Source organism: Stenella coeruleoalba (genome assembly GCF_951394435.1).
Source record: "Stenella coeruleoalba genome assembly, chromosome: 7".
NCBI lineage: Eukaryota > Metazoa > Chordata > Mammalia > Artiodactyla > Delphinidae > Stenella > Stenella coeruleoalba.
The window spans coordinates 120,102,701-120,120,061 of NC_137153.1; the positions used below are offsets into that span (position 1 = coordinate 120,102,701).

At 65.3% G+C, this 17,361-nt stretch overlaps 1 protein-coding gene across 2 annotated transcripts in view; it reads right to left on the minus strand.

The window, feature by feature from the left end:
* Window positions 1–2,137: 2,137 nt before the first annotated feature.
* Window positions 2,138–17,361, minus strand: part of RXRA (retinoid X receptor alpha) — a 95,928-nt gene continuing 80,704 nt past the window's right edge. For both annotated transcript variants that reach the window (XM_079926317.1, XM_079926318.1), the window contains 6 exons: window positions 14,058–14,227; window positions 10,838–10,967; window positions 8,801–8,933; window positions 7,162–7,253; window positions 5,319–5,424; window positions 2,138–3,687 (listed from right to left, as the gene is read on the minus strand). In XM_079926317.1, the coding sequence (XP_079782443.1) occupies window positions 3,540–3,687; window positions 5,319–5,424; window positions 7,162–7,253; window positions 8,801–8,933; window positions 10,838–10,967; window positions 14,058–14,227 (779 nt within the window). In that variant the 3' untranslated portion in view covers window positions 2,138–3,539. The remainder of the gene's footprint in view (window positions 3,688–5,318; window positions 5,425–7,161; window positions 7,254–8,800; window positions 8,934–10,837; window positions 10,968–14,057; window positions 14,228–17,361) is intronic.

Sequence of the window (17,361 nt, forward strand, 5' to 3'; positions counted from 1 at the left end):
AGGCCCACCTTCCTGCCCCAGAAAGAAAACATCTGTGTGCAGCGGTTTCGTCTGAAGCCCGTGCCCCGTCCCGAGAGCTCCCTCCTCCGCTCCACCTTGCGTGCCAACGTTGACTCAGAAAGCTTTCGCCTCAATCTCTGAAAGCAGAAACAAGTCCCCCCTCCCCGCCACATCCTCCAAGTATACATGAGGGATAAAATTACATTTGTACAAAAATAGATTTTTTTCTACCTTTCCCGATGCTTTAGACATCTCTCTTCTCTGTACGTATTTGTCATCCTCTCTAAGTGTGAGCTACGCATCCCGGCTAAGGCATTCTAAGGACTGGGAACGGCTAAACCTGTTTGCTCCAAAGCATCTTAAAATAGATGCATCTCCTTGCCACGAGATATCCATTCGAACCCGGATTTCACCAAAGGAGGGGTCCTTACGTACTTGCTTACATGAAGCAAATCTGTAGGAAAACGGGGGGTGGGGGTGGGGGGGGAGGAAAGTCTTGATTAAAAATAAACAGAAAACGCTGGTAACTGGTACGTGTGTGTGGATGGCAAGCAGGTCTGTGCACACAGGGTCTCTGTACGGCAGGTACGTCGCACACCACACACCTGCGTGGGCAGGGACCGAATTCCGTGGTGGGGACGACATCAGCTGATTACCCACTGGCTGCACGTTCCAGCCGGTGGAGGAAGCTCGGCATGGTCTCCGGCACTGGCCACCGGCCTGCCAGCCCGAATCCTTCCGGAACTCGGCGAGTGTGGCGCCGTCTTCCCCCCCCCCCCCCCACCGGGGGACGAGAGGGCCAGGGGCTGACCCGGGAGTCATCTGGGCGGACGTCCCCGGGCAGGCCAGCTTCCAAGGAGACGCCTGACGGGGGACGAGCCGGAGTCTGGCTTTGCCAACACCTTCCAAACCCGGGGCGTGGTCGTCTTCACTCCTCGGCCTCGGGAGGCCCATCTGATGTCCAAGCAGGGAGGGGACGTGCCGGAAGCGCCCAGCAGGCGGGGACGGGCACAGGATGGCTAATGAGCTGATGTTAGTGCTATCTTTAGAAAATTAAAGATTGTCCCACCAAAATAATAATAATAATAATAATAATTACAAAAAATCACCTTAGTTGAACCAGATTGGTAATACTACTGAAGGTCTGGTTAAATAAAAATCCTACCTCTCTACTGAGTAATGTGCCGTTTCCCCACCATCATCTTTCAAACAAACAGCACTGCATGACAACATCGATGACAGCGGACCGAGGAGAAGATGAACGGGCAGCCCCCAAGAGCCCGAGACGCTGCCGTGCCGGCGGGGCCACGAAGGCTGAGCGGCGAGGGGCCAGGGAGTTTCCGGCTTTGGGAGGGGGTGGCCTGGGGACCTCAGTGCTTTACGGGCAGTCAGCCCACGAGGCTGACCCCCCAGCAAAGCGCTCCATCCTGGGTCTTTCCCACTGGAGCCATCACGTTCCCGAGGGGTCCAGGGCAGCGGGAGGGGGCTGGGCGTGGACAGGGTGCATCTGGCTACAGAAGGCACCAGGGTGGCGGGCCGCGGGGCGGTCCACGTTCCCAGGGGGAGGGGGTCCCAGAGGGAGGCCCCTGAGGGTGCCGGCGTCCCTCTGCCTGACACAAGCATGCCCCCAAAGGGTGCCAAGACTTGCAGGGAGAGTCTGGGAAGAGGGACAACTAGGCAGGCGTGGGCTCGCCCCATCTCTGCCTCAGATGGTGGACGGGGCTGGGGGTGCCTGTGTGGCAGGGGACGCCTCGCCTGGGCCACCACGTTAAGGGCGGGGTGGGGTGCCAGAGAAAGGACGTGTTTGTGGAAGCTTCCACATCTTCTGTCCAGGAGCCTCACGCTTAGCTCGGGCCAGACCCTGGAGGGCAAAGAATGGACCCCGTCCTCCCTAGAGGCCTGGAGGCCGGCATCTCCCCTTCCAGCCCCAGGGGCACCCTTGCAGCACCCGGGGGAACAGACTCGGGGGGAGGGCATCCACAGCCCCCATGCCCACCCCCGCTCTGGGGCCTCTCTGGTGGGGAGTGGCGGGAAGAAGACAGGCACCGCAGAGCATCCCCTTCATGGGCTGAGAAGACAGGACTCTCCTCCCCAACCCCTACCCCCGGCCCGGTTCAGGCCCCCCCCCCCACCGACTGACAAATGCTGGGTTCATGGAGTACGAGGCATGCAAATGGAAAGTACTCAGACCAAAGGGAGGGCATTACAGTGCAAAAGAGGCCAGTTCAACCTGAGAGACCCTGCCCCCGCCCCCGCCCCAGGGGCAGAGGGCCTGCCTGCCTGGGGTGGGTGAAAGGTTCAGGGGTGGGTGCAGGGCTGGGTGGGGTGCCCTCAACCAGAGCAGGTGTTGATGGAGCCCCCACAAGGGCTCCATCAGCCGGCCAAGACAACAGCCAGGCTGGCTGTCCCCGAGGGGCATCCAGCCCCGGCCCAAGGGTGCTGGCACTCAACGGTTCCTGACCCCAAGAGTCCTCTGGACAGAACAGCCAGCGAAGGGGCCTCCCTACCCAGAGCGTTCCAGAATGGACCATCTGCCCCGTGCCCCGAGCCATGCGCCCACAAGTCCCTCCTTCAACGTGCACAGCTGCCCGAGGACCCTCTGGGGAAAGTGACTCTCCTCTCCTCCCGTCCCTGTGGGCCTCCTTGGTGATGACCTCTGCCCTTGAGAGGTCAGCAGAGCCCAGGTCGGCATGGCCCTCCAGTGCTTCCAGGAGGGCCAGAGACCAGGCTAGCCCTCCAGGACTGGGGACTGGGGTCAGCCTTGGCCCTGGGCACAGACTGCAAGATTTGGGGGCGGGGTGGGGGTTGGTTACCCAGGGCTAGACAGGACCATGTGGGACAAGAAGCTGAAACCAGGACGATGCAAAGAGAGAAATGAGGTGGGGTGGGGTGGGCAGGTGACTCCAGCCCCTGCAGCCTTGAGGTGGCCCCAAAACCCTGCACAGAGGTCAGCTTCTGTTCTGACTGGCTCGGGGACAAAGCTGAAAGTCATCTTTGGAAACAGGGGTTGCTCACCCTTCATTCTGAGGGGAGACAAGGCTGCTTGCCCCAGAGCCCCTCCCGTCTTCCCAGGGGGCAGGTGGAGTCTTTTGCAATGAAATGCCAACCCCCCCACCTGTCCCCTCCTCCCGATTGTGGGTGAGGCCGGGCTGGCAGGTTGCCAGCACACACAGGAGGCAGAGGGATCCCTGCAAACAGAGGACCTCGCGACAACAAAACAGTGACGGAACAAAGCCACCCTCTGACCGCTGCAGCTCCGGGGGCGGGGGCCTGAGACCCCGGGAGCCGCCCGGGCTCCCCCGGGGCTCACACCAGTTCCTGCCACTCCGGCCGCCACCCCAGCATGGCCACTGCCCGGTCCAGTCGAGTAGTACTGAAAATGACGAGGGTGGCAGCGCATCTCGGGCTTAGCAGTGACAGGCCACGCCCCCAAGTCCAAACATCCAGGCAGAGGAGGGGCGGGGCAGGCTCGGCCTGGAAGAGCTGCTGGCAGCCGGGCGGGGCGGCCGGACCGGCGAGTGCGCAGAACGGCCGGGGGCCTAAGTCATTTGGTGCGGGGCTTCCAGCATCTCCATGAGGAAGGTGTCGATGGGCGTGTCCCCGATGAGTTTGAAGAAGAAGAGGTGTTCCAGGCACTTGAGGCCGATGGAGCGCAGGGCCGGCAGACGAAGTAGCAGCTTTGCAAACCTGCGGGACGGGAGCCGCGTGAGGGGCGGGCAGGGCAGGGCAGGGCGGGCCCTCCCACCCTCCGTCCCGGCGCCCAGCGGCCCCCTGGGGAAGGGACCAGGCTCACTGCCCCATCCCCCTGAGGCTGCCACGGCAGGAGCCCCCCAGGGTGGAGATCCAGGATGAAGGTCCAGTGGCGAGACAGTGGCCGGGCTGGGGCAGGCTGGACGGGGCTTCGTGGGGAAGCTACGACACGTGAGCTTTCTCCAGCGCAAGAGGCAGCCACAGTAGGATTTTAAGCAGGAAGAAGGGCTACGAGAAGAGATCTGAGTACCAGCAATGCCCCTGGCTGCAGGGGCGCCAAAGGTGAAGCCACTTCTGAGCCGCTCCTGATCTGGGAGCAGGTCTGAGCGCCAACAAGCCCTTCTCAGCAAGGACCAGCCTCCAGGGGGCCCCACGCCAGGGCCCACCTTCCCCAGAAAGAGCTCGGCCAGAGGCACCTGACGCCCAGACAGGGCGGGTGGGAGAGAAGGAGGCGCCTCGGTCCGTGCCCACCCCCTGGGGAGTTTCTGGGGAGGACGCTGGGTGGGGGAGGAACACAGGAAGACTTTGGGAGCCTCTTGGAAAAGGGACGCCAGGCTTAGTGGCCCCGCTGCCAAGGACAGTTGCCGTGGGGGGGGTGACGGGGCCACATGTCCCTCCAGCGACATCCACATCTGTCCCCCGTGCCGTCCCCACCCCACGTGCTGCCTGGTCTCTCCACATGCCCCTCCAGGGGTCCCAGGGCCTCATTAATTATTAACAGTGTCTGTATTTCAGGGGGGAAAGCCCCGTGCTTGGCTGCAACACTACCCGCGTTTTAAAGGCAGAAACGCAGCTTAGAGGCTGGAACAGGGCCAGAGAACGAGCTGTTTTCTGCTGAGCTGGCGAGATGGGCTAGGGCGGGAAGCCAGGAAAAACAGGCGGGCCTGCCACCCCTCCTCTCATCCTCCTCCGGGAAGTTTCACTCTAAACCAAACCAGATGAGGCTGAGCAAGACAGTTAACCCTGTGTGGCCCGTGTGTGCCAGTCGGCGGGGCGGCCAGCGGGAGAGGGAGGGGGCAGAATCAGGACAGCAGATTCGGATGCCGTGAAGTCACTGATGCTTCCCCTTCTCCTGGACGCCCACGGCGCGCCCGGCACTGTGGACCCAGAAGGGAGACAATTCCAGCCCTTCCGGGGCCCACAGTCGGCCAGGAGAGACGGGCAGGTCTGCAGACCACGGCCATCTACTCTGCATACGCCTATAAACCACCTACTGTGTGCTGGCGTCCTTCCCTGCTAGGGGTGAGCACGCCAGGCCCCCACCTCTAGCGGTTCCCTTTGGCAGGCGGAGGAAGGCACTGACTTCGTTCACGTGCTTTACAGCGACAAGCACCTACTGTGTGCCCGCGCTGGGCCCGTCTTTTTGGTGGGGCTACAAGGAAGCGTGAGCGCGTGCCCGCTGAGGCCGGGAGAGCGCCTCAATCCCCCACTGCCCTGGGTGAAGGCAGGGTGTGGCCTTCTAATCCACAAGAGGGTCTGAAGGGCTGGTGGCGGGGTCCTGCCCCGGGCGGGGGGGTCTGCAAAGAGACCCCGAGGTCCGTCCAGGCAGAGGCTGGGCCGAGGCTCACCTTCCTGGCTGCTCGGGGTACTTGTGTTTGCAGTACGCCTCCAGGGACGCGTAGACCTTCTCGCGAAGCGTCTCCACCTCGGCCGGGTTCGATAGCCCCTTGGAGTCTGTGAGGGAGCAGGGGCCGCAGGTGAGAGCCCTGCCCGGGGAACCTGCCCCAGGGGCCGAGAGCCCCGACTCAGACGAGGCTGCTCGAGCCCTGGCCCTGCCGCTTGCTTGCTGGCCACTTGACCTTGGGCCAGTCCCCTGACCTCCTGCCACTCAGCCCATCTGTAAAGTGGGACGGGCCTGCCCCCGGGGCGGCTCCTGGTTACCATGGCAACCGCGTGGCCTCCAGAGGCCTCTGCTGCATCGGGTCTCAGCCCCCTGGAGCGAGATGAAGGCTCCAAACCCTCTTGTACCTGGAAGAGCCAGACCCACGCTCTGGGGGGCCCTGAAGCCATCCCGAGCCCTGGGACCCTGGCGGCAGGAGTCCAGGCTGGAAGGCTCTGCCTGTGGACGGAGATCCCCGGGACCAGCGTCGCCAAAGCCCCCAGGGCCCAGGGGTGAGGCTTAGAAGCACGGGCCGCCCGGCTCATCCTGGTGAGCCGTCACGGGCCTCTCTCCGAGGCACCGAGAGCCCCCCGGCCGGGCAAAGCTTTGCTAATAAGCCCCCTGGGCTTCTTCATCTCCTGAAGTTGCCCAGCAAGCTGACATTGGACGAGCCTCTCTCTCTCTCTCCCCGCTGCCCCCGGACAGCAGCCACCACTGCGCATCTGGATGTGGGCTCACACAGCCCTGAGTCTGGCCCCAGCCAGGCATGGTCCGTCCTAGTGGCTCAGGGGGCAGAGGCTGGAGCCTCCCTGCTGCTGGTCTGAAGCTGACGCAGCGTCCGGGGCTCAGCCACGGAACAGGACTGCTGTCGGTTGGCCTGTAAGTCCCAGACCAGGGGGGTCCCACACCGGCCCTGCCCTGGCTGGCTGATGTCCCAGTAGGAGCACTGCGGCCCAGTGTGAATGCCATGGTGGCCCGGGGTCCTGGGCACCTTGGGAACATGCCAGGCTCCGCTGCAACTGGGCTCCCCCAGGCCCTGGGGCTCTGCCAGCCCTGGACATCTCCCTTCTGTGCCCAGCAACCCCACGCCTGGGCCCCAACAGATGAACCAGAGCCAGGAGCCAAGCCACGCACGACTTCAATGGGGATCCCGCCAGGCAGGGCCGAGACACATGGCTCAGCCTCCCATGCTGGCAGGGTCACGGGCTCGAGCACAAAGCTGGGGAACACACGTCCCTGGCAACGGGCTGTCCCCCACGAGCGGACTCCATCTCCACCCCGGCCCGGCCCTCAGCACTGGAGCCGGTGGAGGGCAAGGAGTCAGGGCCCGTGACCCCTAGGGCCGTCCCATCCTCCCACCGCCTGGTCAGTTCCCTGCACCTCCCCCTAGAAGCCCTCAGCAGCCCCAAACCTGCCCCCGGTGTCCCCGTCCACCCCCAAAACATCCGGGCTCCAGAACTCCGGCAGCAGAAGCGCGCGAAGAGGCCATCTCCTCTGGAGCCCAGGATGCCGGTGCGAGTGGGGCCTCGCTTTGGACACAGTGCCCAAAGGCCCGGCCAGAGCCCTCACCAAACCGCAGAGGATGAGCTCGGCTGCGCAAGCCTTGTCCGACCTTCACGAGGGCCTTGGGAAGAAGGTGGCACGGCTGTCCCCCCTCGTAAGGGAGACACCGAGGCTCGGAGAAGGGGCGGGTCGCCGACGCTGCAGCGCCCGTGAGCAGCGGGGCGGGGAAGAGAGCCCGGGGCCTCTAGTCCCCCAGGTGGGCTGACACCCGGGCCTGGACAGCAGGTGAAGCGGCAGGAAGGCAGTACCAGGGTTGAAGAGGACGATGGCGCGCAGGCAGCCCAGCTCCGTCTTGTCCATCTGCATGTCCCGCATCTTGGACACCAGCTCCGTCAGCACCCTGCGGGGGAAGCGGGCAAATGCCGACGTCCCAAGTCAGACCACGGCCCTCACAGGACCCGCCAGGAACCCCAAAGCGCTCGGGAGGCCCGCTGTGGGCCTGGAGGGCAGCTGAGAAGAGCCAGGAGACCGGGGGAGCTGCCCAGCCTGTCCCATCCCACCCCGGGGGCGCCATGCCTCTTCCTCAAGGTCTGCGAATGGGATTTTATCCTGGGGGGCCAGAGACTAAAGAGGAGCCTCGTGACAGCCGGGCGAGCCAAGGCCCCGCACGTCCAGGGCAAAGCCCACAGCCACACGCCCCGCGGGGATGCAGGCCACACACGGCGGCCTGAGCGCCGCATTCCTGCCACTCCCCGGAGCCCGCCCGCGGGAAGGCATTTCCCCAGCTCCTGGGCTTCCCGGCTCCTTCCTTGCAGCCGGAGCGGGCTCCGTTCCACTTCCCGACACCGGCCACTTATTACATTCCCATCACCGTCCCCTCTCTAGCAGCTGGAAGCACAGAGCTGTCAGCTGGGTGCGTGACTGGGGCCGCACTTCTAAACATGCCCCCAGGGGACGTGCTCTCCAAGAAGCCGTCTGTGGGCAGCAAAGCCCGCGCTCCACAGCCCCTTTGGGTGGCACTACTGTACACGAGCTCGTTAAAGGCCCTGAAACGTCCTGCGGCAAAGACACATCCCTACACTGTCTAAACCAGTGCTTGCCCACGGTACGCGGTGCCCCTCTGTTCTCCCTGAGCTGTCCCACGGGGCAGCAGGCTCCCACATTTATCCCCGGGGGGCTACAGGAGGGGCTTCTGCTGCTCCCCTCTAACGTCAAGGCTCCTGTACTCGGGGGCTCGCCTGGGACCCCTCCCACCACCATCCCCACCCCCCACGCCCTGCCACCCGCTCCTTCCCACTCACCACTCCTGTGCCACGCCCCCCACACCCGAGGGACCCTGGGACGCCCCTCCCCAGCCCTTCCCACTCCGGCTGGCTGAGCTGACACCCAGGTCCCCAGGTCCTCCGGGCTCTTAGGCAAGGCCCAGAGACAGGAATGAGTAGCTCCCGTCCGCCCTGCCTGGTGCAGCGCAGGTGGGCCATGATTCTGGAGGTACTTGAACGGAGCCCCCTACCCACTACCCAGCACTGGCCCCCCGGCTGTGTGCCGAGGGGCAGAGAGCGGTGTCTCCACCGGGGACACGCCAGAAGCAGCGCTGAGATGCAGCCGGGCACCCGGGGACAGGGTGCGCGCGGGCTCACAGGCGCCGCGATGCTTTTAGTCTCAGCTCAAGAGTCTCCGCCGCATCCGACATGACAGCAGCACAGAACGGTACCTACGGCGCAGTCTACCTTTGCATTAAAAATACGGCAGCTTTCCTTCCCATGGGCAGGACTTGAAAACATACTTGGAGAAAAGTAAACCAAAAACGTCAGCTGCGGCTGTCGGGGGTCCCCGGAGGGATTTTAACCTCAGTCCTTGCACATCTCTGTATCTCCGCAAGTGTAACCCTCGTGAACAGGACAAAGGCCAAGCAGGTCACGGCCGTGGGCTGGGCTGGGCCCCCACCTGTCAAAGATGGCGCCCACCCCCGCGCTGTGGGCGCTATTGCGGTGGACGTGCAGCCCGGTGGCCAGGAGGATGCCGTCCTTCACGGCTATGGAGCGGTGGGAGAAGGAGGCGATGAGCAGCTCGTTCCAGCCTGCGGCGGGGAGAACACACGGTCACTGCTGTCTCCAGACCCCCGGGCTGCCCTGCCCCCGACCCCCATTGGGCCCCCCAGAGGCAGCTCTCACCCTCCCAAGCCACGGTTCCCAAAGTGGGCTCCATGAAACCCCGAGCCCATGACCGTTCCACAGAAAGGAAGTTCCCGAGCATGGACGTTTGGGGGATGCCTCTACAGCGCGTGCAGTAAAGGCCCTGAGAAGTCCTGCACAGAGCATGTCCTGTAGCGTAGCTTAACCCAGGCTCCCCAACTAGGGTGCCAAGGAAGTCTCTCTCTGTGAGTGCCAGACGCTTGCGCCACGGAGCACAAGGGAGCTCCCAGGACCCTCTCCAGGCGGCCCTGGAGCAGCTGCCGCCAGTCTGGCCCCCCACGGCAAACTCCCAGAGACTGACATTTTGTGGATGCCACAAATCGGCAAATTATTGAGCTGAAACAAGGGGTGTTTAGAGCCAAAGGCCAACTCGCCGCTCTCTCTACATGAGGCCCTGGCGCACCCAGCGCAGGCGCAAGGGCTACAGAGACGGATGGAAGCGATTCTGTGAGCAAGTGTCTCGATGACCCTATAACTGAACAGCATGAATCGTCCCACAGGACTCTCACTAGTGACCGTCCCAGCCACCACTCCTGAGTGCCCCGAAGGTTCTGGGCTGGCGGCTGCCAGTATCACAAGGATCATCCCACTGAATGCTGATTCAACCCCACAGAGCAAGTATCGGCCCCGTTTCATACAGAGGAAAACTGAGGCCCAGGGAGAGGAAGGCGCTGCCTGGTCAGTGAATCAGAACGCCCTCCGACCCCGGGTCCCAGACTTTCCCAATCCCTGCGGGTCTGACGGCTCTGGGTGTTGGGTTTTGTGCCCCAGAGTGAAAACTCCTCTGGGCACGGGCTCTCCCCGCCCCCAGGTTCAGCGCGAGGGACACCCCGCTGGCCAAACACCAGGGCCAAGGACCAGAGCTCTGCGAGGGGCCGGACCAGCCCCCCAGCGCCTGCCCTACCTGCCACTCTGCGATCACTCTGCCTCTCTCCCTCTCATCCCCCACTGAGGCCCGCCCAGCCCCTTCCTACCTCTGACCCTGCTGCCACCTGTCCTCCTGCCCCCAAGAGTGGGCCCAGCAGGCGCTGGGCTGGCCCGATGCTCCTGTGGCTCCCAGCACAGGCCCGGAGCACGCGTCAGCAGGTGCACACCGCAGGGCCCAGCGCGCACGTATGGACCGGTGGGGTGGGGCTCCCGCCCAGCACCTCCCAGCTGGCCAGTCCCTACTGTCTCTCTGGCAGGAGCTTTGCGCCAAGGACCCCAGCGTCCCAGCAGAAACCGGCTTCCACGCGGCAAGGCCGTCATGCCCACTTTCCAGATGAGAGAACGGCCTGGAGGGCGGGCGGCTGCCTCGTCGGGACTCCAAAGCCGCCGCTCCCATCCCCCGCCCCCGCCCGCCCCCAGGTCCCAGGATCCCCCTCACCACCGTTCGGCCGTGGGGTGTGTGCTGAGCACCGAGCGAGCTGTTTTTGCACCAGCTTCGCGCATCGCAAGCCCAGCCTGGGAAAGGGGCTGCGGCCTCAGTCGGGGGAGAAGGCAGAACACACAGCCCCCCGAGGGCAGCCCTTGCTGGACATGCTCACCCCTTCCTCTCCACAGGTCCCCAGACGGCCCGTCACCCCTCTGAAGGCCACTAGGAGAGACCCCAACTGAATCCTTCCTTATGAGGGAGGGGAGGGAAGCCCAGGCTGCGGTGGGCAGTGCCGGAGCAGAAGCCCCGGCCCGTGCCCCTTCCCCTGCGGCCCCACGCAGCAGCAGGAAGGCCGCGTCCCACCCGCGGGGCCGCAAAGCCCCCACCCCTCTCCTGTCCACGCCTGCCCAGCCCCCGCCAGGCCCGGCCACTCACCTGCCCGCAGCAGGATGACCTGGTCGTCCAGGGGCAGCTCGGAGAAGTGTGGGATCCGCTTGGCCCACTCCACCAGGGTGAAGAGCTGCTTGTCGGCCGCCTGGCAGATGTTGGTGACGGGGTCGTTGGGCTGCGGGAAGGGGCACCGCGTGAGCACCGAGCAGAGAACGCAGCCCCAGGCCAGGTCCCGCCACACGCCTTACCCGGCAGTGGCGGCTGAATAACGCCCCCGGTGACACCCACGTCCTATACCCCAGAACCTGCTAATGTGCCACCTTACCCGACAAAGGGGACTCTGCAGACGCGGCCAAGTTAAGGGTTTGGAGATGGGAGGTTACCCTGGAAGAAGTGGGTGGGCCCAGTGCCATCAACGAGGGTCCCTACTGGAGCGGGGAGGAGGTCAGAGCGGAGAGAAGGCGTGAGGACGGAGGCCGAGGTCGAGGAGGGAAGACGCTGCCGGCCCCGGAGCCGGAGGAAGGGCCGGGAGCAGAGGAACGCGGGCAGCTCCAGAGCGGGGACAGGCCGGGCAGCAGCTTCTCCCCGAGAAGGGCCAGCCCTGCCGATGCCCTGACTTGGCCCAGGGACACTGAGCTCAGCCTTCTGACCTCGAGAAGCGTGAGACACTAAACTCTGTGCTGTCTTAGGCACTTGATTTGTGGTCACTTGTCCTAGCAGCCACAGGGACACCGTGCTACGACCCACTCGGTCCCCACCGCAGCCCCGGGGGCTGGGGCCGGGGGACCCCGTGTCACAGGCCAGACTCGGGGGTGGCACTCAGAGAGGGTGCATCAGAGGCCCCTCCAGAAAGTTCTAGCCAGAAGGGGACACCCCGGTCATTCTCAGAGACGAAGAAACCTGGGCGGCCTCCGCGGCACCCTGCTGCTCCCGGCTCCAGCCTGTGGGGCTCGGGTGGACAACCTCTGGGCCCGGGGACGGGGGGACCGAGGCCCGTGCACGGGATGTGGAAACCCCTCATTCCAGAAACCATGACGGCCAGGCAGCCACACGCGGGAGGCCCCCTCGGAAGAGCCTCCCCTGACAGAAACCATCCGCCCCCCAATGACGCAGCCTAAACAACCCAGCCCCGTGAAGGGCCTGCTGAGGGCTCTCGTGGGAGGCCCGGTGAGCAACTGGCACCGAGGCCACCGGGGCGGACAGAGCCAGGCGAGCAGAAAGGGGACCTGGGACCCCGGGAGAGGCGGCAGCCGCGGGGCGTGGCCAGTTGGTCCGCGGACCTCAGGGGGAGGGGCAGACAGGCACCAGCCGCTGGGCGCCCCCGCCCCCACCTGCTCTGCAACAAACCTCCCAGGAGCGTCAACCGGAAGTCCACACACTCGCTGGGCCCCGGACACCACGTGCCCAGGACACCCTGCGGGCATCGCCCACCCCATCCCGTCTGATGGACAGCGGCAGCCACGGGCACTCACACGAGCGAAACACCCAGCAGCTAGCGTGCCAGAGGCCAGGGCCAGGTTCTCGCCAGAGCCACTGCGGCCAGGCTGCACTCCCCGGGGACCGTGCTCCTTGCCCTTCCACGCCGCAGGGCAGCCCCTCGAGGTGAGAGCACAAGCCTGATGGTGGGGGGCATGGGGGAGCCATGCAGGGGCAAGCGGGGGGCGTGGGGAAGACCCGAGGAGAGCCCCAGTGGTCGGGCCTTCTCCCTGGGCACCAGCCAACGGCTCCCTCCGAGCCCTCAAGGGGCCCAAAGCAGGTCCGGGGCACAGGCTGTCACCCTGAGCCACTCCCGGGCAGGCCGGGGCCTTGTAGGTGAGCACAGTCACGCCTAGAGCTGGGGGCGACGTCTGCCTGCACAGTGGGTGCAGGACTAGGCCTGGGGGGCTGCCCTGGGGGAGGGGGCTCCAGCTCTGCCCTGCTCCGTCCCGCAGGGTGGTCTCCAGCAAGCACTTAACTTCTCCGAGCCTGGATTCCCGCTCAGAGACAAAACAGGCCTCATTCAATGGCAGTTTCTGGAGTTCCAGCCCGTGCCTGAGAGGGCGGGACCTTCCCCGTGCTAGGAGGTGACAGCGGGATCCCCAGGCAGAGGCCCGAGGCTGCCCCAGAGCAGAGAGGTGTCGCCGGTGTCGAGAGAAGGGGCCTAACAAGCCGTCCCCAGAGCGGGGGACCCAGGCCAGCCCAGCTCAAGCTGCAGCACGAGGGCAGACCCGCTGCCTGGCCGGCCCGCCTGCCTGTCCCCTAGACTCCCCTCCGCCTGCTCTGAATTCGTGGAGAGAGAAGATGGCAGATTTGTTTTCTTCCCAATAACGTCCTTACTTGACAAAATCAAAAGCTGGCAGGCCAGGACTTCTCTTTCGGGGTTTCGACTCAGTCGTGAAGCCCTCCCCACCCCGCACTGGGACCGGAGAGGGGGCGTGGGGTCGGGCCGGACCACAGACCAGACGGACCGCTGAGCATCATAGCCGACGGGAGTCATTCTACGAGAGGCCGAGAGGCGGCGCGCCCAGGAGAGGGCCCGCCTTCCCTGGCACGTAGCCGAAGCGGGCGTCTCAGAGGGGCCGTGGTCCTGGGGCATCACAGAGTGCGGGGCAGCAGGGCGGCCTGCGACCCCCCACAGATGAGACGGGACCCTCACACTCGGAGATGGGGGTGGGGGCCACGTGAGAGCACCTACGGGCAGGGCAGGGTCCCGTGGAACAGCCTGATGGCAAGGATGGAGAATTAACCCACTGCACACGCTGCGGTGTGGCCCCCACGTGCTAGGGGCCGTGAAGAGTAACGTCAGGGGCGCTGAGCCCACAGAACAGGGGCACCAGGGGGGTCAAAGGGAAAGGGGCTCCGCGAGGAAGTGACACCTCTCCGAGGCTGAAGCCCGAGGAGGAACAGAGGGAGCGGCACGTGCAAAGGCCCCGGGGTTGGGGCAGGGAGCTGGGCAGGTGCGTCCGGTGCCGTCTGGGCCACCGTGAGCCGGGGAGACCTCAGGGCAGGCCACAGGGCTGTGGTCCCACCCCGACCACACACGGGAGACATAGATGAAGTCTGGACCTAACGCTGCCCGCAAACCTGGGGCAGACACAGAACCCCCGAAACCCAGCTGGACGATGGGCCAGAGACAACACGAAGCTTGAAGGTTACCATAACGTCCTGGGCTTTGAGCCAAACAACCAAAACCTCACCCACCCGACTGGGGACATCACAGAGGGGGTCTCCCTCCCAGGAGTGCGCCGGGGCCACCGTCCCCAGAGCAGGGCGGGGGTGCACTCACCGAGCTGGGGTTCAGCCCCACGTTTGCCTCCACGTACGTCTCGGTCTTGGGCTCGACGGCCAGCTCGGCCTCCAGGATCTTCTCCACGGGCATGTCCTCGTTGGCGCTGCTTGTAGACTCCACCTCGTTCTCAGCCCGGTCCTTGCCCCGCTGCCGCTCCTCCTGCACAGCTGAGGCACGGGGAGGCTTCCAGTCAGCCCGCAGCTCCCGCGGCAGCCCCTCCGCCGCCAGGGCCCGAGCAGCGCGCCCACAAGCTGGCCGGGGCCGGGGAGAAGGATGCTGCTCAGAGCCGGCCAGACTGCGGCCCCCTTCTCTGCCCCAAGCCTGGCCTCCTGGAGGCTGTGCGCTCTGAGAACAGAACACGCCGCCTCTCATTAATTCATTCACCTACTGGTCACCCCAGGACCCGCCCAGGGCCAGGGCAGATGGGACCCAGCTCTCAGGAAACTGACAGTTCAACAGGGATCCCAACGTGGAGTGAGAAGGGCTTTGATGGGCTACGGACTGAGGCAAAGCCAGGAAGGCTTCCCGGAAAAAGTGACAGTGAAATTGAAGGAACGGGAAAAATAGGGAGAGCAATTCAGGCACGAGAGGTAGCACGCGTCAAGGCCTAGAACCAGAGCAGAAATGCCGCTGAGGAAAGGGCCTCTCACGTCAGCTAGGGAGCAGAACAAGGGGTGCAACGGTGGGGAGCGTAGCCGAGAACAGGGCCCACTGTGCCCCAGGAAAAGGATGGGGTGAGATGCAGATCTCTGATGGTCCCTTTCTGCTGCGGGGAGGAGAGGGGCTGGGGGAGAGCACAAGCTGGGTCAAACCCAGGCTTGAGACGGGACAGCCCGGGCCGGCCGGGCGGGTGCGGGGGTCCAGCACGAGGGTAGAACCTGAGTAGATGCTGCAGTCGGGGCAGCCTAGTTTCTGGGAACCCAGGGAGACAAGCTGATGGGAAGAGGCGGAGAAGGAACGGTTCATTCCAACACATCCCCGCGGAGACCCAGGTAGGAGGGAAGGCCGAGGGGACCAGGCACCCCACGGCTGCGCGTTCACAGACCCTCGACTTCACAGCCCATGCAGCTCAAGCCGCCCTTTCCCAAGAGGGGCCGAGACCTCCCGGAGGTCACCCAGCAGGCCCAAGGCGACGCTGAACCAGAGCCAGGCTGTGGACCCCACCCAGAGCCCCGCAAAGACACAGGAAGGCTCCCGGGGGCTTCTGCAGCGCCCTCTGCTGGCCCTCACACCCCCGCTTCCTCTGCTGGGGACACCAAGGGCCCTGGACCCGGGGAAAGGAGGCCTGGCGGGGTGGGAGAGGCTGCCCACACAGCACCAGCACGGGGGAGCCCCTGGGCATATTGGGCCTGTGCCTCCCCAGGGACGCGCCAGATGCCACTAAGCGAGGGCCGCAGCGCCAGGACGGGGCCCGCCACCGCCGCCGGCCGCCCTCCCTTGGTCCTGCTCTGCTGAGCCAGAGCAGATGTCCAGACGTCCCCCGACACTCCCAGGGTGCCCACGGCCTCCTCAGGACCAGCTCCTCAGCCCCCACCCCACACAAGGCTTCCTGGGGCCCCTAGAGACCCCAAGGCAGAGCAGGAGCTTATGCGAGGCGACTTCCCGAGGGCGGCAGTGAAACCTCTCACACACTCCCAGCCCCACCGAGGGGAAGGCCCTGCACGCAGCCCCCAGCATGGAGCCTTCCGGAAGCCGGGAGGGCGCGGCCCCTCGGGGGACTTCCCACGTGCCATCACCCCTCTGGGCCTCCGTCGAGGCTTACCCTCCCCTGCAGGAAGTCTGGACTGGGCAAAACAGTGCCCTGTTCCCGCAGACGCCGCTGTCACGGGACTGCCCCCCACGCGTACCTCCAGACCCACCTGCCCTGCCCAGCTCCGGGGCCCGAGCTCGGGGCCTCACCCCGGGCCCTCTCACCCTTGGCCTCGGGTGGGTCTCGCAAACGCAGGGGACCAGCAGGAGGGAGGAGGGGGTCCGCGGCTCTGGCGCCCGCCCTGCCCGGCCCCGGTTCTCAGCGGTCACTTCCTCCTCAGGCCGCAGCTCTAGGGGCTCTGCCGGTCCAGCCCCGCTCCGTCCTCCAAGCCTGGGGGCGTGAGGGCTCCCTCTCTTGCTCTCTGGGGGTCCCCCGGGCCCGTGCAATTCTTGGGACACCGCCCACAGCTCTGCAACAGTCCACGTGGACCCCTCTCCACCACGCCGGCCCCGCCGACGACCGTTCAGACCCTCTCCGGGCCGCGGGGCTCCCTGAGGGCCGGCCCCGCATCCTTCCCGCCTCCACAAATGGCTATTTAGGGATGGCCCCTGCAGGGGCTGCGCTCTCCAAGACGCAAACGCTGACTCGAGCGAGAGATTCTCCATCCGTGTGGCGAGACTCGGGACAGAGGGCCGGCCCACGCTTCAGACCCACCAGCTGGGCCCCGGAGCCAGGCGGGAGGCCTCGAGTCAGAGTTTCTGCAAGCCTGGTGCTTCTGGAAAGTCTGACAGCCGGTGGGGCTGGATGGGGAGCTCAAGCTGGCCGGCCTGGCTCTGGCCTCTTGCGACACAGTGGATGCCGGGCTGGAGCAGGGCACCTCCTCGTGTCGCCGTCTGCTACAGGGGACGGGGTCACAGACCAGGAGAGTGGACCCGGTGGGCGGCAGCCACAGGCTGAGCTGGACCAGCATCCGGAATGATGGGGACCCTGGCAGGCCGGTGTCCCTGAGACCCTGAGGGTGGGGGTCCCCAGGGTCTGTCCTCTGAACAGAACCCTAACTCCTCAGCGCCGGGACACAGCTGAGAGGCACGTTTGAGCAGGTGGGGAAACAGGCCCAGAGCACCAAAGGGGTGCGGCTGAGCCCTCAGGAGAACAGGCGGCTTCAAGCTACAGGCTCTGGAATCAGACGCTGCTCTGCCCCAACTGCTGTGTGGCCCCGGGCGAGCCCCTAGCCTCTCAGTGCCCCAGCTTCCCCAGCCACAGAGGGACGAGGTCGGCACCAGCCTCCAGGCTGGATCCGCAGGAGGCGCCCTCGGGACGCGCACGGCCCCCATGACGCGGCCCAGTTAAGGGGTTCTCCTCCCCTTCCAGACGGGACAGGGTGGCAGGTGGGGGTCCCTCAGCACTTGCCTCCTACATGGGGGCGTCCGGAATTAATTCGCGAGCGCTCTGAAGCCATGAAGGGCCGGGCCGCTCCGAGCAGCATCATTACAAATGTTATTGTTTTATTTAAACACGGGGGGTGGGGGGGCAGGGGGGAGGGGCTGGGGATTCATGCTTTGCCAGCTCGACCACCTCTTAGACGTGGCTGTGTTTGACTTATGTCCGCTG